This window comes from Xyrauchen texanus, chromosome 36 (assembly GCF_025860055.1).
Source record: "Xyrauchen texanus isolate HMW12.3.18 chromosome 36, RBS_HiC_50CHRs, whole genome shotgun sequence".
Taxonomy (NCBI): Eukaryota; Metazoa; Chordata; class Actinopteri; order Cypriniformes; family Catostomidae; genus Xyrauchen; species Xyrauchen texanus.
The window spans coordinates 10083452-10109963 of record NC_068311.1 but is presented as its reverse complement, the minus strand read 5'-3'; the positions used below and the strand labels follow the sequence as shown (position 1 = coordinate 10109963).

Here is a 26512-nt window from a genome sequence, read left to right as displayed (position 1 = left end):
CAATACAAAGTTGCCATGCGCAAAAAGCATCTCGTGTTCGCACACACTCTTCCAAAAGTGTCTTCTGTGATGAATCGGTGAAGTTTCATCTGCTGCTCAAATGTGACACTTAAAGTTCATCAATCAGCAAGGTGAGTTTTGGGGGTTTAGACTGCGCTCAGTTGAAAGATGGACTTGTTTTTAAGGCTTTGCATTTTTATTTTTTTATTTAGCCTCACATGTTCAATGCGAATGCTTAAGATGTTAATGGATCACATATAGTGTACTCGAATTTTACTTGTGCGTCTTTAATGAAGAAATGTAGCCTACGCTGCTTTTCTGCTTAAGTTTACAGTATCACGCGGTGATTTAATAGCGTAATTTGGAGTCTAGCCATTTTTATTGTATTTATTTGTTCTTTCTTTCTTTTTATTATGATTTATTATATATATATATTTTTTGCTTTCTTAATTTAAAACCACCAGGCGTTCAGATTGTTTATTTTTTTTAGATTGCCTAAAAATGCGCGTGGGGTGTTTTTACAATAATTATAGCCTATATACTTAAACTTAGCGTTGGAACAGTGTTAACACTTTAGAAACAGTGATTTCAGTTCAGTGTGTTTACATTTAGACTTGCCATGCATCAGCGCCAAGCCCTTTTGCATGACTTCACGAAATGTCATTAGGCTAAATAGCCATCAAATGACGTAGGTATCACTTCCCATGTAGATACAGATGTGCTTATCTTTTAGGTTACATCTGCTCTCCTTCTCCAACCGTTTTGAGATGGACTAAGTCACAATGTCGCAGCTGTACTACCGCAGAACGGACAACTCCTCTTACCGGGACCGCATACCGCTGCGGATAGTGCGCGCCGAGTCAGAACTCTCAGCCCAGGAGAAGTCCTACCTCAGCGCTGTAGAGAAGGGCGATTACGCCAGCGTGAAACAATCGCTGGATGAGTCGGAGATCTACTTCAAGATCAACATCAACTGCATTGATCCACTGGGGCGCACAGCGCTGCTCATCGCCATTGAGAATGAGAACTTGGAAATCATTGAGCTGCTCCTCAGCTTCAACGTGTATGTCGGCGACGCTCTACTTCACGCCATCCGGAAAGAGGTGTTGGGAGCAGTGGAGCTCCTATTGAACCACAAGAAGCCAAGCAGGGAGAAACAGGTTTGGAAGTGATGTGTGAGAAGCTGTACTTTTTGACCATAGTTCTAATCTCCAACTGGCAAACAGACCAGTTATTTTACACATTATGAGATCTCCATATATGAGATATTCATACCCTGAGCATAACTTGCAGCATAAATGTGGTTTGGTGGTTTAGCTTGTTTAGCTGTTCTCCAGACATGGCTAAGCTAGTTTTGCTAGTCTGCCAGCTGGTCTCCCAACATGACAGTTTGACAAGTGTCAAAACACACTCTAAAACCATCAAACCAGACCAGCCTAATTGCTAGAAACCTGCTTGGTAACCAGCAAACCACTTTAGGTTGTTTATTTGGCAGGTCAGAAAACAAAACCCCCAAAGCTGCAGAGCATAACTCAATTTAGATGTTCAGTGATTGTTCGCCACTAGCAAGAACTTTATCTGCATTTCAAACAAACCACATTCACCATTACTGGAGTCTTGTCCAGTCATGATAATGTTTAAATAAATGCTCTTAAGACCTCATATGGTCTCCCTGGACACAAAAAATATCAAAGCATCTCTTATCAACCTCACATAAACAATCTTGTATGTTAGATTATTATTGCAGAGCCAGACATCTGACTACCATCATAAACTCATATTTGGTTTTTAGTTTATTCTGGACAAGAACTGCCCACTTAAAAGGAATCTGACATTTTTCCATGCCATTTAATGTACAGGCAAATCTGAAATCAGTTATACCAAAATAATAGACTGCCATTGAAGACAAAGAGATAAATAATTGCACATCAGTCTCATGAACGTCACAATATAGAAAACACAATATTGTTAATGGATAAACTTTGTAGACATTGTGATCAGAATTCTCTTCATCCAAAAGAAAAAACTGCCTGTTATGACCTTACGTTTAAGCTCTCAGATATCATATTAATGACATTTTTTTGGTTCTCAATGCATTCAGAATTTAATCTTTCTGTCAATTGACAAGTTAAGGTCAATTGACAGAATTTGTGGCATAATACAGATTTTGACTCATCCCTCCTATTTAAAAAAAAAAAAAAAGGTACAAATCTGGGTTACATTGAGGCACTTACAATGGAAAGCCAATCTGTAAATGTTAAAATACTCACCGTTTCAAAGGTATGGCCACAAGACATAAACAATATGCATGTTAACACAATTTTAGTGTGATTAAATACTAACTAATCTTTTCTGTGTAAAGTTGTCCAATTTTACATCTTTGTTGCCATGATGCCAATTTTAGCATAAATATACACAAGTTTATCAAAATAATTTATACTTTTATAAAATTATAAGATTCACATTTCTGCCTTTAAACCTTCCAAAAATTAGCTCCATTCACTACCGTTGTAAGTGCTTCATTGTAACCTTTATATTAAAGAAAAGAAAAAAGGACAAATTTGAATATTTTTATGTGGAAATCAACATTATACCACAAATGCGGTTGACTGAGTTTAACTTGTATTTAATCGATATAAAATAACATTTAGTATGTCAAACTGAGTAATCAGCTTTGATTGAACACAGGCCATACATGTCTGTCCACTCCTCTTAGCTTTCATTTGATTTGCCTTTTATTGAATGAGAACAGACTGCAAGATGCAGCATAGATTCAGAGAATTTATGGGATGTAAGAACCATTGACAAATCAGAGCAGTGGCAGATCTGATCATTCGTTCTTCAATCCCAGAGCTCGATCTCTTATTTCTCTGTTCTCTTTCAGTCTCTCTTCCTGTCTGCATCTATTAATGTCTCATTCATAACAGTTTTTGATATGCAAATGACTAAATCAACATGTCTATAAGACCACAAGAGCTTGAGTGAGTACACAGGAACAGGTTGTTTGTTTTTGATTTTGTAAACAGAAATTCTGACAAACTTAATGTCCTGTCAGCACCATGTCTTGTGTGATTTTGCCAATTTGATGAGTTCTGTCTGCTCGGGTCATTTCTGAAAATTAGTGAATAGCTAATAAAAACAAAATAGCTTTTTTGTTCTTTTTAGTTGTTAATATATTGAAAGTAAATTGGTCATTTGAGATCCATTTACTGTATAATTTACACTCACGGAGCACTTTATTAGGAACACTATGGTCCTAATAAATTTCCCGACATGGTCTTCTGCTGTTGTAGCATTCTGAGATGCTGTTCTGCTCTCTACAATTGTAAAGTTTGGTTATCTGAGTTATCATAGCCTTCCTGTCAGCTCGAACTAGTCTGGGCATTCTCCGTCGATCTCTCTCATCAACAAGGCCTGGTCACACTTTATATAAGGTGGCCTTAACTACTATGTACTATCATTAAATACATACAAGACTATGTATTTACTGTGTAACTACATGTTGTTCTGCAAAATTCCCACATTTGCTGCTACTGAGGTTGAGGTGCGGGTAGGTTTAGGAATAAGGGTAGGGTTAGGGTTAGGATTAGAATTAGGGGTTAGAGTTTTGGGGTAAGGGTGTTAAGGTTAAGAGTAAAGTTAACAGTGTAACTACAAATGTAATTAAATGCAAGAACTTTACATTGAATGACAATGCAACAACTTGTATGTACATAATAATTACATTGAATCAAATGGTTAAGTACATAGTAGTTAAGGCCACCTAATATAAAGTGGGTCCCAAGGCGTTTCTGTCTCAAGAACTGCCTCTCACCGGATGTTTTTCTTTTCTTTGGTAGCATTCTAAGTAAACTCTAGAGACTGTTGTACATGAAAATACCAGGAGATCAGCAGTTACAGAAATACTCAAACCTGTTCATCTGGCAGCAACAATCATGCAACTGTCTAAATCACTGAGATCACATTTTTTCCCCATTCTGATAGTTGATGTAAAAATCAACTGAAGCTCCTGACCCGTATCTGCGTGATTTTATGCATTGCACTGCAGCCACACAATTGGATGGTTAGATGAAAACATTAATAAGTAGGTGTACAGGTGTTCCTAATTCATTGTATGGAGAAAAAAAATGATGCAACGAAAGTGAATAATGACTGAAATTTTACATTCTGCCAAACATCTCCTTTTGTGTTCCATTGATGAAAATTAAGTCATAGGCCTGTGAGTATGGAACAACATGATGGTGGTGAGTAAAATAATGATGGTGATTATGAGTAAATACATTTTTGGGTGAACCAATCATTTAATATAATAATTATTTTGTTAATGTTCATTAGTTTTGCTGCTAACGGTGCAGAAATTACACACTTTACCATTTAAGACGAGCAATGAAAAAACAAATTATACTACAGCCTAATTGGAAACAAAACATAATGATCATGGTGTACCCCTCAAATGAACTGTCATCTTACTGACATTTTGAGCCAAACCCTGCCATTTCTTTCCCCCCTCATCTCTTCAATGTATTGTGGTTGAAAATGAACTTCAAAGCATTAAGCAAAGGCAATGGATAATCAGTATGGTTGCCTGTCTGGACCTGTCTCTCCAACCAGAGCCTTCATTATCTTCATCAAATAGTCAAGTTTTTGCTCTCGTCTCTGTGGGCACTGGGCTTTCGTGAAAAAGAGATATCAGATGAGATGTGCTAATCACCCCCTACCTTGTAATCACACCCACTCACTCACTCTCTCACTCTCTCTCTCTCTCTCTCTCTCTCTCTTTCTCTCACGATGCTACTTCATTTGATAACTTTCATTTTCTCTCACTTCACTCCCTTCTCACTCGTTATTCTTTCCCACTTTTAATCACTTTTTTGCATTTGTGGTTCGCTTTCTCTTTCACGCTCTTATTATCTTGCTGTCTCTCACTCTTTTCTATTCCCCCAAATGTTGTGTGATCACATAAAGTAACTCTTTCTTCATGTAGTGTACAGTGTGTCTTATGGCTCTTTAATTTAAAGGAATAGATCACCCTCCCAAAAATGTAAATTCTATCATCATTTACTCATCCTCCCGTTGTTCTAAAACCCATATGACTCTACATCTCCTCATGTGATGATAAGTGACTGATAGAATTATTTTTGGGTGAACCATCCCTTTAAATGGATATTTCACTCAAAAATGAAAATTCTCTCATAATTTACTCATCCTCATGCCACCCAATATGCATGACATTCTTCCTCCTTCTGATCTCAGTAGTTACTTTTTTTATTTTTTATTTTTTTATTGCAAATTAACAAAAGAGTAACACATACAAGGTAGTGAGACACATATACAATACAGAAGAGAGAAAAAGCACAAAAACAAAAACAACGAAATACAAAACAGCCCAACGCAGTCATCGATAAAGTGGTGTATGTAGTTACTGTAGTTACTTTCAATGCAAGTTAATATTTGCCAGAAATTTGAAGCTCCACAAATCACATAAAGGCAGCATAAAAGTAATCTATATGACTATACGAATGTACACTCGTGGCCAAAAATTTTTTTTTAAATGTTGCTGTTTCGGAAGGAAATTTTCAGTTTAATTCACCAAAGTGGCATTCAACTGATCACAAAGTATAGTCAGGACAATACTGATGTAAAAAACAGCACCATCACTGTTTGAAAAAAGTAATTTTTGATCAAATCTAGACAGGCCAAAACCTTATCCTTGAGTAATCATGCTAAATTGCTAATTTGGTTCTAGAAAATCACTTGTCATTATATCAAACACAGTTGAAAGCTATTTGGTTCGTTAAATGAAGCGTAACATTGTCTTTGTGTTTGTTTTTGAGTTGCCACAGTATGCAATAGACTGGCATGTCTTAAAGTCAATATTAAGTCTAAAATGGCAAAAAAAGAAACAGCTTTCTCTAGAAACTCATCAGTCAATCATTGTTTTGAGGAATGAAGGCTATACAATGCTTGAAATTACTAAAGATTTCATACAAAGGTGTGCACTACAATCTTCAAAGACAAAGGACAACTGGCTCTAACAAAGACAGAAGGAGATGTGGAAGGCCCAGAAACAACTAAACAAGAGTAGATCAGAGTCTCTAGTTTGAGAAATAGATGCCTCAAATGTCCTCAGCTGACAGCTTTATTGAATTCTACCCGCTCAACACCAGATTCATGTACAACAGTAAAGACTCAGGGGTGCAGGCCTTATGGGATGAATTCCAAAGAAAAAGCCACTTTTGAAACCGAAAAACTAAAAGAAAAGGTTAGAGTGGGCAAAGAAACACAGACATTAGACAACAGATAATTGGAAAAGAGTGTTATGGACAGAGCATTTGTGGGATCAGCTAGACTGTCAGGTGTGTGAGAAGTGCACATCAGTCACATCTCTGGCAAGTGCTACAGGAAGTGTGGGGTGAAATGTCACCTGAGTATCTGGACAAAATGAGAGCTAGAATGCAAGGATCTGCAAAGCTGTCATTGCTGCACTCTTTGAAGTAGATTAAGAAGTTCTGAAATATCTTATTGTGTATTTCAATATATACCTATATTTTTTATTTGCGTTGTATTTTTATTACATTTTTTTTTTTTTTTTATCTCTGTTGTATTGTTTGTGCACTGGAAGCTTCTGTTACCAAGACCATTTCCTTGTATGTGTATGCATACTTGGCAATAAAGCTCATTCTGATTCTGACGTAAAATAATTTGTAAGTGAAACTGGAGATTTATAGTAAATAGGACTTAAATATTGATCTGTTTCTCACCCATACCTATCATATTTCTTCTAAAGACATGGATTTAACCACTGGAGTCATTTGGATTACTTTTATTCTACCTTTGTGATTTTTGGAGCTTAAAAGTTCTGGTCACTATTCACAAGTGATGTATTGACCTACAGAGCTGAAATATTCTTCTAAAAATCTTTGTGTTCAGTAGAAGGGCTCCAAGTAGACCCCATATGCTCAAAAACAGCACTGAGAGTGAGTAAATGATGAGAGAATTTTCATTTTTGGGTGAACTATACCTATAAGCCAATTTAAAACTTTCTATGAATGCATATATATTATCTGTTTAAGGCAGGGAGCTGGGCCTAGTCAGACATTTCTTAAAATCCCTGTGAAGTGCCTTGATGAGCGCAGTTCGATTTGGTTTTTCAAAGCATATCCTACTGAAACATGAGGTGGGGGGCAGGACATGTCGAACAACAATTTAAAAAAATTGTTTACTGGGAAACTTGAGAAGCATTCTCAATACTGGCCAGCTTTTCCAAAGACTAAAAAACAAAACAAATGATGATCTAACTAACAACATTAATCCATAACCAGCCCACAAACGCACAGCACATCGTGATCTTTGCTTACGCCGAGGATGGAGCCGTTGTGCACGTCCAATGCAAATCAATGAGTAAAAAGTGAGTAAAAGCAAATATATCCATGTTTTAAATTACAATACACAAAGCATAAAGAGTAAAAACTTTTACTCAAGCTGAACATCCCAAGAAACCAAAAATATAAATATAATCCAGCAACTTTCCTTGTGTCACTCTTCCACACTGGCAAGTTCCATTCAGAGTGATCATTCCAATGTGCTATTCCCTTCCAAGACAATAACCCTCCTCTGTGAGAGCTTCAGATGGCTGAATGGTGATAATAGTCAGTCAGAATTCACTTGTAAGCAATTCATAATGGAAATATTGTTTGGAATGATCCTACAGCATGGATTGTGCTACCTTCGAAGTGCCCTTTGTATTTTTTTTTTTTTATGAATTTGGCAGACGCTTTTATCCAAAGTGACTTACAGAGCTTTCATTACAGGGACAATCCCCCCGGAGCAACCTGGAGTTAAGTTAAGTGCCTTGCTCAAGGACACAATGGTGGTGGCTGTGGGGATCGAATCGACAACCTTCTGCTTAACAACAGTTTAGTGCTTTAGCCCATTACGCCACCACCACTACTTTGTAGGCATGATCAGCCCCAGTTAGAACACAACCAACAAGCTAAACAGTTGTAGGGGGCGGGAGCGTTCTCGTTCTAGAAAGCATTTGATTGGACAAGGTTTCTCAAACTCTATGTGACATCATGGATGTTCTGGAGTCTTTTTGGCCAAAAGATAGACACTGCAGATTTTAAATAATCTTTTCAAACCAAATTTGTCAATGATTAGATGTACACTAGCATATAGATGACCTTAAATGTGCTGTAAGCATTTTTATTTTCATGGAAATGTTTGTAAAAAAAAATTCTACTCCTGAAAGAATGAAATAAGTGTCCTGAGATAGCTCATCTGTCTCTGTTACAGCTCTATAAACAGCAAAGAAAATGTGTCCGCGGGCCATGGTCTTTGACCTGTCAATCATTTTGCACGTTCTCATTGTATTGTAGTTTCAGCTAATTATAGAGGCTTACTGCCATTTTTATGCCATAGCTAGTTGAGGATGCAATTTTGGTGCTGTTGTTTTTAACAACCATTTCTGACGTCATGATGTCGTTCTCAATAAAGTTAATTTAGTTTCTTTGGGCTTTGGAAAGAGGGATGTGGCTAATTCATTGGCTTAGTCTTGTGGAAGTAGAACTTCTAAAATAGCTTATAGAACATTTAACAGCAATAGAAATGAACTAAAAGCAGCCAAAATTTATATTTATTTTACAGGGTCTTTAAGAGTGTCAAGCTGTGTCAACAATATACGCAATATGGGGTTTTACAGTGTCACTCTAAAAGCTGTATCACCCACCATTTTCCCTTCAAGTGCTTGTTTTAGACTGGTGGGCTTGAAGTCTTTGCTAACGATGAGGCTTGAGCCGCTGTGCAAGTCCCATTCAAATTTTTTCCTGAGTCTCTGTAGCTGGAAGAGAGAGTCTGCAGCTTTTAAATGCTGAGCTTCAGAAAAAGATTGTGTCAATGATTAGAAGTACACTAGCATATAAATTGACCTTAAAGCTAATATATATGGACTAAAAATGATCTTTAATTTTGATCTTTAAGAATGTCAAGTTATGTCAACACTGTGCACAATATGGGGTTTGACAGTGTAACTCTTAAAGCTGCCCCACCATTATCACTTCAAGTACTTGTTTTAGACTGGTGGGCTTGAAGTCTTCAGTTATGTCCCCAAGTATGGCGTATGCATGTTGGTTCAGAAGGGTGTGTCTGTCCCCCAGCCTCACGAGGTGCGCTGTAACTGCGTGGAATGTGTCTCCAGTTCAGATGTGGACAGTTTACGACACTCACGCTCACGGCTGAACATTTACAGGGCCCTCGCCAGCCCCTCTCTCATTGCACTATCCAGCGAGGATCCCTTTCTCACTGCCTTCCAGCTTAGCTGGGAGCTCCAGGAACTCAGCAAAGTGGAAAACGAGTTCAAAACAGAGTACGAGGAGCTCTCCCATCAATGCTCTTAGAATGCTGCACACATATCTGAATCTATACTCTGTCTATGTTTGATTACAAGGGCTGATTCATCATTTTCACTGCATTGTTCATGCTGTGAATATATTTTGTCAAAAGTAATGATGCATGAGGGCTCTAAAAGCTAATTAAAGTACAATTAAAGTCAACATGAAACTAAAATGGACTCATCATACTTTCTTAAAACGTGTTATTGGGCTTTTTGTGCATGATTGATCAGTGCACGTTAATACACATAGAGGAAAAAAAGTTTGTCCTTATAATCTCACCTCAAAATTTAGGCAATTGTGGCACATCTGAAATGACTTTCCCTTTTGGCTGACATCACAAACCCTTCTTATTTTTCAAACTTACTCCTTCAATCTGATACCATTCTGTTAATGAGCGCCCACTTTTCACTATCCAATTAATTCCTGATGGATAAAATCAAGTATTCTAATAAGTATTTCTGATTAAATATCCTGTTTCATTCAGATATACATCACATTACAGAAGTAAAATTGTCTGAAATTGGTAGTTTATTTTGAATAAAGAAAGACCCACCTGATAACAAGGAAGGAAGGTACAAACCTCACAAACTAGGCCACTGAACTTCAAAATAAAAGACCTGACATAAAACCAACACTGAAATTGGCTGTTTGTTGTTTGATCCGAAGATGTTTTTTTGTATTCCCACCTTTGCAACAATGACATCTCTTGGTCTTAAGTATATAAGTTTCACATGTGATTTTGACTGAGCTACTTGCAGATTTGCTCAAGTTTCTTAAGGATAATGGATGATGCTTGTGCGCCACAATTTTTTAAAGTGACAGATCTTATATTGGACTGGGATTAGGACTTTAATTTTGGCATTGTAGGATATATAGGTTTTGTTCTGAAGATGCTAATGATGTTTAGATAGCATTGGCCTAACCACTGTTCAGCAGAAAGTTTACATTACATTTTTATTTTATTTTAACAGACTGAAGCAAGTGGCTGTATTTTTGTGGATTTTGCACCATCCATTCCTGCTGATGAAAAGCAGCCCCACTACATTGCTCTTTCACCACCATAATTTATTGTATGCATTGTGTTTGTTGTTATGTGTGATTTGCCACATATTGCTTTTGAAAAAAAAAAAAGGTCTATATTGTTCTCATCTGACCACAAAATATTTCCCCATTGCAACTGGGTCACTATTATTGCTTTTTCCAAATATAAACCTTGGCATGGCTAGATAAGATTTCATATGTTTTTTCTCAGTTGTGGCTTCTCTCTCAAGTGTTATTCTAATTTGCTCAGAGGATTGTCATAAAAAAGAACTTTTCCAGGTAGTGTCTGGGTTATTTGATGGAGCTTTTTTTTCATGATAAGTCAACCAGCAGTGGACACTTGCATATTGTTTTGTACCAATTTCTTAATTTGGCATTTGTTTACCTTTATCTCTAACTTATTTTCAAAGGAAGATGCAGATTGGCTGGGCTATTTCTAGGCACAGACGAACTAGACAGTTGCCTAGGGTGCCACCTGCTGGGGGGCAACAAAGGGGGCAGCGATAGGGATCTCACCTAGGGCGCCAGAATGGTCTGAAACGACCCTGGGTGACAGCATCCTCATTATGGCAATTGATTATATGCTGTGTAAATGTTGGCAACACAGGCCTTGACTACTCATCCGATTGTTAATGGTCTTTTGCAAAGCATTGTAAATACATCTAATTGTATGTTCACTTGCATTCACTCTAAGTTTCATTGGACAAATTTTAGCCTGTTAGATTTTGATAACTTATACAAATTCCTTAAATTTTTTTTTTACACCAGGTACCTCCCATACTGCTTGACAGACAGTTTTCTGACTTCACCCCTGACATCACCCCCATCATCCTGGCGGCCCACACCAACAACTACGAGATCATCAAGATGTTGGTTCAGAAGGGTGTGTCTGTCCCCCAGCCTCACGAGGTGCGCTGTAACTGCGTGGAATGTGTCTCCAGTTCAGATGTGGACAGTTTACGACACTCACGCTCACGGCTGAACATTTACAGGGCCCTCGCCAGCCCCTCTCTCATTGCACTATCCAGCGAGGATCCCTTTCTCACTGCCTTCCAGCTTAGCTGGGAGCTCCAGGAACTCAGCAAAGTGGAAAACGAGTTCAAAACAGAGTACGAGGAGCTCTCCCATCAATGCAAACACTTTGCAAAGGATCTTCTGGACCAGACCAGGTCCTCACGTGAGCTGGAGTTTATCCTTAACTTCCGTGACGATGTCAACCTACTTAAGGATGAGGGCACTAATGAGCTTGCTCGCCTCAAATTGGCCATCAAATACCGCCAGAAAGAGGTAGAGTGCACATGGTATGTGATAACTATGGTGAACTACAGTTGGGTCCAAAAGTCTGAGGCCACATTGAGAATCTGGGATTCAAAATCTAATTTAAACCTGGAAATGTACAGAAAGTTTTAGGATTTTTAACATTTTTTATGTAAAATTAATGAGAAATATTTAAGATTATTCCCTTATAGGTCAATATTTAAATAAGCAAATATGACATTGACCATGTTGATTTCTTTGTACAAAAATCTGATTTGCTTTCTTCTATTAAAACACAAGTTGCTCTTTGGCACATTCTCTGATAATGCTGGAATAACAAGATTCTTCAGGTTCTGCAGAGACTTTAAGACCCCACTGTATATTCATATATTGTTTAATTTTTTTTAATCTTATTACCTCATGTAGGACTGTGGTATATTTCTTCCCTTAGATTGACTAATCAAAGAATAAACTCCTCCTACATGTGTGTTTAAGATAGTCCTTTTAGCAGTAGTTGAGGAGACCCAGATGAAAATCAGTGGTCTAGTAAAAAACATTTTTAAAAACCAGTGCATGCATCTAGAAGCACTGAAGTGTAACAAGCTCAGAGTAAGATTGGGGTCCTTTATTTCACAGTTGACAAGGCCATCTTATGCCTCAGTAGGCCATATATATCTCATAAAAGGCAGCCTAAATAAACTACATCTTCAGCTTTTCCCTGTTAACCTATAATGATGACTTACTATAGTGTTAGAATGAGGAATCATACACAGGACCTTTTCATAGTGGTTCGTAGCTGCTAATTACTTTGATTCTTGAAAGTAGACACATGTTCTCATTTCATCGCTCAGTTAGAAAGCGTTTTACACTCATTTAATTTATAATAAGCATACTGTAGATTAAGCTTTAGAGGTTCTTTTGCAGCCATTCATATACTGTATGTACATACACTCACCTAAAGGATTATTAGGAACACCTGTTCAATTTCTCATTAATGCAATTATCTAATCAACCAATCACATGGCAGTTGCTTCAATGCATTTAGGGGTGTGGTCCTGGTCAAGACAATCTTCTGAACTCCAAACTGAATGTCAGAATGGGAAAGAAAGGTGATTTAAGCAATTTTGAGCGTGGCATGGTTGTTGGTGCCAGACGGGCCGGACTGAGTATTTCACAATCTGCTCAATTACTGGGATTTTCACGCACAACCATTTCTAGGGTTTACAAAGAATGTGTGAAAAGGGAAAAACATCCAGTATGCGGCAGTCCTGTGGGCGAAAATGCCTTGTTGATGCTAGAGGTCAGAGGAGAATGGGCCGACTGATTCAAGCTGATAGAAGAGCAACTTTGCCTGAAATAACCACTCGTTACAACCGAGGTATGCAGCAAAGCATTTGTGAAGCCACAACACGCACAACCTTGAGGCGGATGGGCTACAACAGCAGAAGACCCCACCGGGTACCACTCATCTCCACTACAAATAGGAAAAAGAGGCTACAATTTGCAAGAGCTCACCAAAATGGAAAAATGTTGCCTGGTCTGATGAGTCTCGATTTCTGTTGAGACATTCAGATGGTAGAGTCAGAATTTGGCGTAAACAGAATGAGAACATGGATCCATCATGCCTTGTTACCACTGTGCAGGCTGGTGGTGGTGGTGTAATGGTGTGGGGGATGTTTTCTTGGCACACTTTAGGCCCCTTAGTGCCAATTGGGCATCGTTTAAATGCCACGGCCTACCTGAGCATTGTTTCTGACCATGTCCATCCCTTTATGGCCACCATGTACCCATCCTCTGATGGCTACTTCCAGCAGGATAATGCACCATGTCACAAAGCTCGAATCATTTCAAATTGGTTTCTTGAACATGACAATGAGTTCACTGTACTAAAATGGCCCCCACAGTCACCAGATCTCAACCCAATAGAGCATTTTTGGGATGTGGTGGAACAGGAGCTTCGTGCCCTGGATGTGCATCCCACAAATCTCCATCAACTGCAAGATGCTATCCTATCAATATGGGCCAACATTTCTAAAGAATGCTTTCAGCACCTTGTTGAATCAATGCCACGTAGAATTAAGGCAGTTCTGAAGGCAAAAGGGGGTCAAACACAGTATTAGTATGGTGTTCCTAATAAACCTTTAGGTGAGTGTATATATATATATATATATATATATACACACACACACACTCACCAGCCACTTTAGTAGGCACACCTGTACATTTATTTATTCATGCGATTATGTAATCAGCCAATTGTGTGCCAGCAGTGTAATGTATAAAATCATTCAAATATGGGTCAGGAGCTTCAGTTAATGTTCATGTCAACCATCAGAATGGGGAAAAATTGTGATCTCAGTGATTTGGACCGTGGCATGAATGTTGGTGCCAGATGGGCTGGTTTGAGTATTTCTGTAACTACTGATGTCCTGTGATTTTCATATGCAGCAGACTCTAGGGTGTATAGAGAATTGTGCGAAAATAAAAAAACAACCTGTGAGAGGCAGTTCGGTGGACAAATACACCTTATTGATGAGAGAGGTCAACGGAGAATGGCCAGACTGGTTCGAGCTGACAGAAGCAATACGTTAACTCAGATAACACCTCTGTACAATTGTAGTGAGCAGAATAGAATCTTAGACAAATCACATCAAACCTTGAGGCGAATGTGCTACAGCAGCAGACGACCATGTTGGGTTCCACTTCTTTCAAGTGGAACAGAAAACTGAGGCTACAGTGGACCTACCATTTGTGTGCCTCAAAAGAAATCCAGATTTGTCAGATCAGGGGATGTTTTTCCAATTGTCTACTGTCCAGTTTTGGTGAGCCTTTGCCCACTGCCTCGGTTTCCTGTTTTAGTCTCACAGTAGTGGTACCCGGAGGGGTCTTCTGCTGCTGTAGTCCATTCCCCTCAATGTTCGATGTGTTGTATGTTCAGAAATGCTTTTCTGCATTGAACTGTTGTAATGTGTGGTTATTTGGGTTACTGTCACCTTCCTGTCAGCTTGGACCAGTCTGGCCATTCTCCTCTGACTTCTGTCATTAACATTTTTGCCCACAGAACTACCACTAGATTTTCACACCATTATCTTTACACTCTAGATACTGTTGCGCGTGAAAATCTCAGGAGATCAGCAGTTACAGAAATACTCAAACCAGCCTCCATCTGGAAACAATACTCATGCCACAGCCTAAATCACTGAGAGCACAGTTTTCCCCATTCTGATGGTTGATGTGAATATTAACTGAAGCTCCTAACACATGAATGATTTTATACATTACACTGCTGCCACACGATTGGCTGATAAAATAATCGCATGAATGAGAAGATTTACAGGTGTACCTAATAAAGTGGCCTGTGAGAGTGTGTGTGTGTGTGTGTGTGTGTGTGTGTGTATATATTCTCATTTGGGTACATTGATGAATGAAGTCAGTCTAAAAACAACAAAGCATAAACAGTGTATAAAATGCACAAAGATTAATTTTAAAGACATAAGAAGCAAACAATTACAAGAAATTATAGTGCACTGCATTCAGTTTGAGTAAATAGAAAGTACTTAAATTGAATGTGTAATATATCCTGAAGATGTGTTGCTGTAATTGTGTTGCCCCCTTGTGGTCAAATAAAGAAAATATTGGCAGAGAAAGTCACCCCAACACTAATCTTCTTGTTGTAACTAGAACGTCCCCAAAGAAACCATGTATGCGATTGTCCATTTATATCATTCATAGCCAGAGATATCAGATCACATGCACCCTTGCTGTAGCATGCTTTTGTATTAGCTCACCAGTCCTGTTATTTGATCATTACATTCTAAGATTAGAGAAGATGATGCTTTTTGTTTACAATGGATGGATTCAAATGTCAGATTATGGTTGAAAGTCTTAGCTTAGATCTAAGAAAAATACACCTGGCCATTCATAATTTTTTGGCCTCTTTCCACACTTACCTTTAAACAGATTGACATGAATTGAGCTCCAGTATATCCAATCTGCTTGAATATCCTTTTGGGTGCAATTAAACTTTCCATGCTCTCAATCGAACATGGGCTTTCATCGAACAGCTGTTCAAATTGTGTACTACATGTGATGGCATGCTTCTCTTACATCTGCAGCATCTGTCAAGGGCTTATACATCATAGATAAGCCTTTTTGTACAGGCAATAAACTGTCTGAGGTGAAAGGAATGGAATTTAGTGACAAGGGTTAGGAGATTAACCTTTGTGGAGAAAAAGCATCCTATATTATTTAGTTCTTAAGAGAGGCCAGTTTTGTGTATTTTATGTTAAGCTTTGGTATATCTAGCTCAGGGAGTTTCACAAAGGGGTGCTAGGGAGTCTGCAAAAAAACTGGTATGAAAAATTGTTACTTTACCGAATTTGACATAAGTAGTTTTACTCCTGCAAGACTACAAAGAAATTTAATTTCTTCAAGTTATACATGTAACTGCTACTCTAATTGTGGGGAAAATAGATATGCTGTCAACTAAATGCATAAAAAGTAAATATTTTCCTGGTCATATTTTAATAATTTCTTTTGACTTCAGTACACTTACAATATAAAAGGCAACTATTTACTTTTCCCAGCATGCTGTCTTTATAATTTGAAACCCATTGATCTTCACATCTAGTTGATTTAGTAATGATAAACCAAAATGTTGTTTTTTTAATTATCTAGAGAGCATGGTGACCACTGTCCATTATAAATGGCAATATGGACACTTAACAGACACTTAAAAACCACAGGTCTAGTTCATCACATCTTCATTTTGAATAATATATCTATTATTATTTCTATAATAATAGAATTTCTATAATAACTAATTTTTCTATAATAACTAATATATCTATTAGTTTTATAATTTGAAATGTAAAAACATTTTTTTTTTAAATGTTTTGCTTGAAAGATGTGTTTTTACTAAATGTCTTTAAATTAGTTTGTATATTTTGATCAAATGTAAAGACAGTCATGCATTAAAGGAACATTCCAGGATCAAAACCAGTTAAGCTAGAAAAGCATTTACATAATTTATTTGAGCTGTAAAGTTGTTTAAATTGTCAGTTTTACAGTCATTTTAGGGTTTGTTGACATTACATTGTCATGGCAGTTGTAAAACTGAAGGTAACTTTACACAGAAAAAGTTAATTAGTGCTTTTATCACACTAAAATCAGGTTAACACACACATATTGTTTATGTCTTGTTGCTATACTTTTAAAACACAGAGTATTTTAATGTTTACATTTTGGCCCCATTCACTTCCATTGTAAGTGCCTCACTGGATCCAGACTGAACCCAAGTGTTTGCTTATTGTGGCTTCTTTGTTTTTATTGTCAGCCTTATTTGTCTGATTGCTCACACAACAGCCCAGTGTCCTTTTAGCTGGGCTGAAGAATAGATCGCATTTGCTAATCAGCCCAGATGGAGAACACTTTAACTCATCACAGACTTGACCTCATCGCACCCAGAACGCCTTGCTCTGCTATAATGAGGTTGCATTCGTTTGTAATTTGGTTGGGCGCCTTACCATTTCCGCTTGACATTTCAGATGCTTCGTTAATGACTCAGAAGGTCTCAGGAGACAAGATGAAGCGGATGAACAAACAAACATCAAGAACAAGAGTACAAATATATCTGCAAACAAATCAGTGACAAAATGTAAATTTGATTAAGCATGATCCAAAAAATTATAGGAGCATGATTTTTATGCCTATTATTGCGAACATTAGGAGCAAATTTAACATATGTACAACTTAAATAAGTGGCACTGCCACTAAACAAAGGACTATTAGGGCATGGTTCTAGACCACAAACAAATTTTCATTTTCATGGGTCAAACAGTTGGCAAGATACAGACTCCATTCCGATTGATTCCGTTGTCGATGCGTTTCACAAGAACGGTTGTTATATTCACGGTTGTAATTTTAGATTTTGTCTAGCATGGTCTCAAGATGATCTGACACATATTTGAGGAAGATGTGTCTAAAGCACTAGGACAAGTTCAAAAATGTAAATTTTCAGAATGACAATATGACCGACCTTGAAAAGATGGGTATCATTAAGCACTTTTACACCATCAGGTTGAATGGTTTTGAGCAAGGTGAGGGCACGGTGAGTAACAGCATAACACTTGAGCACATTTTGGTATGGTATGATTACAAACCATTCCTGGCCCAGATTTCTCAGCACAGCTAGCTAACCATACTCAGGACAGAGAGAACCGATCTGGTGGAATGCCTGTAGTGAAGTGGCAACTCAAAATTGGTCACTTGCCTAGTCACTCCATTCAAAAACTGCACCAATGAGCAGATCAGTACAGAATGGCATGGTTCCACAGCAAAAACGGTTTGGTCTAATGTTGCAAGAAATCTAAAGAGAACCTAGTCATGACTTTATGTCAAGAATTTCCAAAAAGTTATGTGGAGATTTTTACTTGTTTTTGACCACTAGGTGGTTACCACAAGGTGTAGCTGTGGCTTCGATGCTTGGCCATTAAACAGGCTATTTCATGGCTACTACAATGGCCGATATGGTTATTAAATTACGTTATAACCCTTTGCGCTTATTATAACTAATGATGCTGACCTTGACTGTCATGCAGTATGAAGCAACATGTTAGTTTTTGCTTTGGAGGCCCAGCAGTAGTTTGATGGGGAATAAATTCTCAGTTGAACTATCTCATCAATAAGGCGATTCCATCCGCAGAACTGCTGCTCACTGGATGTTTTTTGTTTTTGGCACCATGATGAGCAAACTCTAGAGACATTTGTGCATTAAAAAAAATCCCAGGAGATCAGCAGTAACAGAAATACTCAAACCAGCCCATCTGGCACCAACAATCATGCCACAGTCTAAATAACTGAGATCACATTTTTACACGATTCTAATGGTTGATGTGAACATTAACTGAAGCTCCTGACCTGTATCTGCATGCTTTTATGCATTGCACTGCTGCCACACGATTGGCTAATTAGGTAATTGCTTGAATAAGTAGGTGTGTTCCTAATAATGTGCTCAGTGAGTATATAGTTGGCTTTTACTATAAATGACAGTTTATTGCCCGTGGACACCAAAAAGTGTCTGGTAAGTTGGCAGGTTTTAGAAGGGTTTTGGGCAGTTTTCCGGTGGCCAGTCTCAGAGGCAGGGCTGGATTGGTAATCTGGCATACCTGGCTTTTTCCCAGTGGGCTGATGCACTTTGGGGCCAATCAGGGGCTGCGATAAGATGAAATGAGCTGCAGAATGGGCCCACACTCAACACATTTTGAGCCGATTTCTCTTCCCAGTCCACCCATGCTTAGAGGCCAGCTTGCCTAAAACAGCTGAACACCAGTTTGGCCAGGCAGTAGACCATCTTAATACAGCTAAAACCATCTTAAACTAACTAAAACCACCAAACCATCTTAGGCTGGTTTAAGCATTATTTTTTTATTTAAGCAGGTTGAGTAGCACTACCAACTAGGTCTTTAAGATCTGAAGACAAAATGTTATTGCATATTCCTCGGTCACGTTGTATACGCAAGGGTGATAGAGCATTTGCAGTTGCTGCCCCTAGGCTATGGAATCAGCTACCACTTGACATTAGACAAGCTTCATCACTGTCTACTTTTAAACGCAGGCTTAAAACGCATTTTTATTCTCGAGCGTTTTGCAGTATTAAATGTGATTGTCTTTTTTTTATTTTTTATGACGCGTTTGTTTTATGAATGTATTGTATATTCATATGTACTTGGTGTGTTTGTTTTATTTTAATGTATTGTATATTCATCTGTACAGCACTTCGGTCAGCTTTGCTGTGTTTGAGTGTGCTTTAGAAATAAATTTTACTTACTTTTACTTTACAAGCAAGAGGGTCTTTTACTTCTCTGCTTATACATTATAATGTATGGGATATTGCCATAATGTCATTGTTTGTGTACTATGGCAAAGCAAAGAACATTACTTATTTGGCAACTTACTTCCAGGCCACCTGTTCAAACTTGTGAACTTATTGTTTCCATGCATTCCTCTATTCTTATCTCTCGCAGTTTGTAGCACAGCCAAATTGCCAGCAGCTGTTGGCCTCACGTTGGTATGATGAATTTCCAGGCTGGAGGAGACGCCATTGGGCTGGCAAGTTCATCACCTGCATCTTCATTGGCCTACTGTTCCCCCTACTGTCCCTCTGTTATCTGGTGGCACCCAAGAGCCGCTATGGCCTCTTCATTCGCAAACCCTTCATCAAGTTCATCTGTCACACTGCTTCTTACCTGACCTTCCTCTTTCTCCTGCTGCTGGCCTCCCAGCACATAGTCTCCAACAATCCTGATCGACAAGGTCCCAAACCTACCACTGTAGAATGGATGATCCTGCCCTGGGTTCTAGGTAACACTTTGCCTATAGAACTGGTTCTACAAAATAAAGTTCCAAGTTAAGGCAAAGTCATTAAATCAAACTTAGGCATGTCATGGAAGAATTTGAACTCTCTAAGGAGTAGCTAGAAGGAATAGACATAATTGGCATTCATAATTGTTTTGATTCTCAACCCATAAATTAGCATTTTATTTTCTTAATAAAAAGGAATTATAATAACTTTGTAAATTGCACAAACACTTCTTATTGAAATTGTTTCATTATAGCCTGACCCTGCAACCTTTTCCTGGTTCATTTTGGACCAGAGAACTATGAAAGTCTTTGAACAAAAACCAACAAATTCTCTTGGCTGCCCTCATAGGTTTCATATGGACGGAGATCAAGCAGATGTGGGATGGTGGATTTCAGGATTACATCCATGACTGGTGGAATCTTATGGACTTTGTGATGAATTCCTTGTATCTTGCAACCATCTCACTAAAGATTGTTGCATATGTCAAGGTACCTTATATCACTGTAATCACTGTTTGGTGTCTTGATACTTGGTAGGGATGTCCCCAAAGCTGAATACTTTATTTGGAAATGCGTGAATAATGACTTCAAAACGAAAAACTGAATTTGACAGAATAATAGAAAAATATTAGTTAGAATGATTATCCAACAAGTACAACGATAATGCAATATTTTAAATAAACTTACATAAAATTACAATGCAATGGCGAGTCTGTAAAACCAATATGACTAAAGAAAACAAAATGTTATTAATTATACAGTGCCTATTTGCTAAATGGAAACTATAAATGAAATAGTTACAATTAAAATAGGCTTTTTGTTTAGTTGTGACGCACATCCTGTTTAAGCCCCACACACAGTTATATCCAAATACAGATATAGATACAGATATAGAGATATATATATATATATCTGTACTGATAATGGCTTTGCTGCACAGCCTTTAATCTTGGGAATGGATTCTAAGTGGATTAAACATTGGGGTTTGTTAGAGTGAAAAGTTATGACAAGAGAATGAATCGAGAGTTAATTCACAAACTGTTTTTTCCCCCTTTCCTAACAGTACAGTGGATGCAAACCCAGAGATACTTGGGAAATGTGGCACCCCACACTGGTGGCTGAGGCAGTGTTTGCCATTGCCAACATCTTCAGCTCACTGCGCCTCATCTCGCTCTTTACGGCCAACTCGCACCTGGGTCCTTTGCAGATATCATTGGGTCGAATGCTCTTGGACATCCTTAAGTTCTTGTTCATCTACTGTCTGGTGCTGCTGGCCTTCGCCAATGGACTCAATCAACTCTACTTCTACTATGAAACCAGTAGTGAGGGCATGAACTGCAAAGGCATCCGATGTGAACGTCAGAACAATGCTTTCTCAACGTAAGTCTGGGACAAAAGGCACTTTTACCTAAGACTTCACATATTTCATTTTTAAACTATATTAAATCGCGGTATCACCTACTCTTTATTATATTAGCTAAATAATCTTTCTACAAAATATTGAGTAAATTCTGCACCAGCTGAACATATGCATGCTACAGATGTCCCTATCTTGGTATTGCTTATCCTAATTCTACTTTTCTTTTGTTTTTAGGCTGTTTGAGACCTTGCAGTCTTTGTTCTGGTCCATTTTTGGGTTGATCAGTTTGTATGTGACCAATGTTCAAGCTGACCACAAGTTCACCGAATTTGTGGGTGCTACCATGTTTGGTACCTATAATGTCATCTCCTTGGTGGTCCTTCTCAATATGCTAATTGCCATGATGAACAATTCATATCAGCATATTGCAGTAAGTTCTGCACAAAATATGAATTATTTTGATACTATGCATGAACAATTAATACAATTTGGATAGTTTAAATCTAGTTATGTTCTAAAGAATGTACATTTCTAACACTTTTCTTCTACTAATGTGTACTGCAATTAAATTGGAATGTGCTTATTATCAGCACTACTTAGTTTAAACTAGACTCATCATCAAGCATTGTTCTGGGTGTGATTTGCATTTACTGTAATAGTATTGGAACAGTTGCAGTTGTTATAGTGTTCTTCCACATCCTTGAGGTCTAACCTTAGCACTTTTAAAGTACTTTTACTATCCTAGAAACCTTTCAGACCATGCTAGATGCAGTGTCATGAATATAGCAGAACACAGGTTAGACCATCCTGATCTCACATAAAAATTGGCAAGTGTGTGCCGATTTTTCTTTAGCCGAAATCGGTATACATTGACCAAATCTGAAAAAAGCCACCAGAGGCTAAAGCAGTAAGTGTTTCAGAGCATATAACAAGTGTGACATCCATAAATATCCAGGAGAGGTCACCAGAAGCCATTGAACAGGGTGTAAAACAGTGAATAGAAATGCTTATTTTATTTAATCTACCCCCCAACTAAAAACCAAATCTAACCCTAACAATTAGTAGAGACAAAATGCAATGTGAGAGACAAAAATGCAACCTCCTTACAATGCTTGTGATTGTTTATAAAAACATGATAACTTCCTTGTTTGATTGGGGTTTGAACTGTTGTCTCCTATGCAACTAACACAACGCGCTACCAGTCAAGCCACGGAGGAAAGTAATTGTTGTAGAGCCATTCCATATATGTCCGATGGGAGATAGGGCATGCCAGTGAGTTGGATAACCAAGGATAACAGAAATTTCAGAAAAAGCATGCCAACTTCCCGTCTGATCATGTTGGGTTAGACACCTGGATAAGATGTATCCCGATTACCAGATTGCCTGACATCAGAGCAAATTTGGCTAAAGCTGTGCTGGCTTATGCTAAATGTAGATTTTCTAAGATTGTTATTAAATGCTAAATGTCGATTTTTTAAGATTGTTATTCACTCTTGTGAGACTCCTGCTAGACGTTCGTCTAGCATATGTTTACATAGAAGAACAATTGAAAACATTGTGAACGACCCCCTACCCATACTAATAGCTGTTTCTTGTAAGTAACTTTAGGAACAAAGAATTTGCTAAGAACTTTACTGTAAATGCAATTTTTCAGTAATGACCTGCTTCTCACATCAAGTCTTGTCTGGCTTTACTAAAGGACCATGCTGATACTGAGTGGAAATTTGCCAGAACTAAATTATGGATGAGTTATTTTGATGAAGGAGGAACCTTACCACCTCCCTTCAACATTATCCCCAGTCCCAAAACAATGTGTTACCTAATTACATGGATTAAGGTGCATATTTTCAAGAGGAGGTCAAAAAGGACTGAGACATTTGGGACATTAGGGGTGAGACTCCTTTATATAAGTTAATATGTGTCATAATATGTCTAAAGTTCACCATATTAACGTGCATTAAGTAATAAGCAACTCTTGTAAAAAAGATACTTTAATATTGTAGGGGACAGAAATATGATAACTCAATAAGAAATGTAAATGTTTGCCCTTTCAGAGAAGAGCAGCTGAAAACGTGAGACTCAACCACCAATACCAGGTATATATACCACCAAACAAACTTTTAACTATATCTCAACAGGTAATTTGTTTTTTAATTGTTTTAACTGTTTCACTGCAATTTTCAAAATTGCAGGAGGTCTTGAGAAACTTAGTAAAACGATATGTGGCAGCCATGATTCGAGATGCCAAGACTGAGGAGGGACTCACAGAGGAGAACTTCAAGGTAAGTTTTGAAAATGTACTTTTTTCACAGTAACAAGGATGGTCTGTTTTTCAATTAAGACAAGTGACAGTTGTATTGTAATTTATACTGACACCTACTGATGTGGAAATAGCATCACATTAAAAAAAAGTCTTTGATTGCTGATGCCATTGTACAAATACCTATTTGCATGTGTCAAATGTTGTTGTAAATCTCTCAAAGAGCAGAATACAACCAGCATTTGTTTTACTCATAGTACATCTGTTTGATATACATGTTACATTTAAACAAGTGTTGCTTACAAGCCAAATTTCCACTTCACAAACTTTAACAGAGCATAAAATGTTACATACCATTTTACTTAGAGGTGGCAATTCCTGTACAAATGAGCTCACACACAATATAATCGGATGCATAGATCATTAGATAATACACACAAAGCACAATGTGCACACAGCACATAATGTGCTATCTGGCTAAAAACATGTAAGCTTTCCTGGATGAGATGACTTCATCAAAAATGTTGTAGTACATTGTCCAGCATCATGGACAATGTACTACAACATTCTAATATTCTAATACCAATCATATTAGAATTTGAATTGTTGCAACCAGAGGTGGAAGTTATCCAAATATGAGCAGAGAAGATTGTTTACTCTAATTACATATGGCCACCAGGAAATGGTGCCAAGTACATGACACAGACTAAATGATGGCTCAAATGACACAGAATGGAACTGAATGAGATCTTGTCACACATGCCTGCATGCTTTGGAGAGAGCGTACCATTATTCATTGTTGTATTTGCATGTGTAATTAGTTATCATGTACAATTTTGAGACATGTTTGGACACTAGGATAATTGATTTTTGTAATGCTATAAATTTTGATTGCTTTGTTGTATCAACACAACATTTTTACAGGTGACATGATTGAGAACAAAACAAAATATGTTTTTCGGCACTACCTTATTTACACCCTGAGATATTTAATGTCAAATCAGAAAAATAAAAAACAAAGTACATTTTTGGGTCAAGATTTTTGTGTGTGATTTTTCAGCCATTTCTTAGGCTGAGAGTCTCATCATTTATCATAATATAAATTAAGATTCATATCATATCATAATCATTAAAAAAATGTGAAAAATTGTCTTTAAAATTATACTAATCAATTGACCCTCTTTGTTTTTTGGGTGTTAAAAGCCTTTAATTTTGGGCATGCCACTGAAACAAGAAATCTTTAAAAACACCTTTTATCTGCATGAACAGCACTTTGATAAAAAAAACAATGCAGTGCAAATAATTATCCACTCTTAACTTCAACAGGAGCTGAAGCAAGACATATCCAGCTTCCGCTATGAGGTCATAGGAATGATGAAAGGCAACCGGAAAAGTACTTGTGTGAATAAGTCAAGCACAATGGCTTCTGATGTATCCCATGCAGACTTTTCACTTCAGTGTTCCTCAACTCTTCAACAGAACAACAAATTAAGTTTGTATGATGTCACCACAATTTTGCAGCAGCAAAAATCTGAAGAGACAAGGGACTCTCTCTGTATAGTCAACGGCTCAGCGTTGGCTTTGTCTGACCAAATATCTAAAGACAAAGCCAGAAAGGACTTTCCAAAAGATTTTACAGACTTTGGATTATTCCCGAGGACCCACAAGCAAACTGGTCTTTGTCTCAACCCAAATAAGATCTACTCTCTTACAGAGGAGGCAAGGGAATCAGATACTGACATATTAACATGGGTGAAAGAGGAAAAAGTTGAAGAGAAACCACTGGCAGAAGAGGTTGAGACGGAAGAGAATAAATCAAAGAGTCTGATGGAGCAAGAGGAAATTATAATGGATCATGTTAAAAAGCACAGTGAATCTCCTAAAGAATAGTAGGTATAAACTGTGATGCAACCAAGGATTATCTGAATCACAAATTTACAGGACTTACAGTGTCAGAGATGGAGCAGTATGCTTTATATACACAGAGGTGAGACAAAGATGGACCAAGTCTCTTAAAATTGTTTTCCTGAGAAAGTTGTCTCAGGAAAAATTACGGTATTTACATGAACTCCAGAATCTCCTTCTTAGGACTACAGATGCCAAGAACATGCATAAATCTCCCCAGAAAAAAAAATGGTGGAAGTTTGAGAAAGGAAAGCATTTAACACTTTGTGTCCATTACAGATTGTCCATGTTACTATTATTAATTACTATAGTAATAACAACAATATAAAAGTACAAGCAGCTTTACAAAATAATTGCAGAGTAAATACACGTAGTTCATTTGTATTACTCAGTAATGTAAATACACAGTAACATGAACACTGTAAAATAAAGTGTGACCAGAATGAACAACTGGATTAAGTTTCTATCTAATGGACTTTAAACATATTTATAAAATTGAATATTCTGTCAAAATTGTTAAATGCTGTATAGAACTGAATATGACTAATACACAGCCAACAATCTATGCAATCTATATATAGCACTCATTCATAGTACACATTTTGTCCAGATACATCTCCTGATACATCCACACATCTATACATCTATTAAACCAAATTTTCAAAGCACCATCCTCAATATTGTGAGTTTCATCTGATTTTAGTGGGCTATGTGACATCTACATGACTATAATATTTCAACTGTGATTATTTGAAAAAATAAATACCTCCTGGTAACATGTTTCAAGATCAGACTTTTTTCTTTTTCTTTTTGTGCTTCGCTTACAGTTGCCCATATTTACTTTCATTGTATGAAGAAAAAAAGATGCAATGAAAGTGAATGGTGACTGAGGCTCATATTCTACTTAACATCTCCTTTTGTGCTCCATGGCGGAAA

The 26512-nt window shown here is 37.5% G+C and overlaps 1 protein-coding gene across 1 annotated transcript; it reads left to right on the top strand.

Moving 5' to 3' along the window:
* LOC127629968 (short transient receptor potential channel 4-like) lies at window positions 1–26289 on the top strand. The gene is made up of 11 exons (XM_052107307.1): window positions 1–131; window positions 734–1160; window positions 11202–11720; window positions 19715–20051; window positions 20401–20540; window positions 21115–21431; window positions 21646–21841; window positions 23111–23302; window positions 23466–23507; window positions 23604–23693; window positions 24998–26289. The coding sequence occupies exons 2-11, from the start codon at window positions 783–785 to the stop codon at window positions 25559–25561; spliced, it is 2775 nt and encodes a 924-aa protein (XP_051963267.1). The 5' UTR covers window positions 1–131; window positions 734–782; the 3' UTR covers window positions 25562–26289.
* The last annotated feature ends 223 nt before the right edge of the window (window positions 26290–26512 follow it).

Excerpts from the sequence above, each read along its gene's own strand:
- LOC127629968 (XM_052107307.1), top strand. The coding sequence starts at position 783 with ATGTCGCAGCTGTACTACCGCAGAACGGACAACTCCTCTTACCGGGAC. Across the intron at positions 23,303-23,465 it reads AGACATTTGGGACATTAGGG|AGAAGAGCAGCTGAAAACGT; the intron begins GTGAGACTCCTT and ends TTGCCCTTTCAG. Across the intron at positions 23,508-23,603 it reads GACTCAACCACCAATACCAG|GAGGTCTTGAGAAACTTAGT; the intron begins GTATATATACCA and ends TCAAAATTGCAG.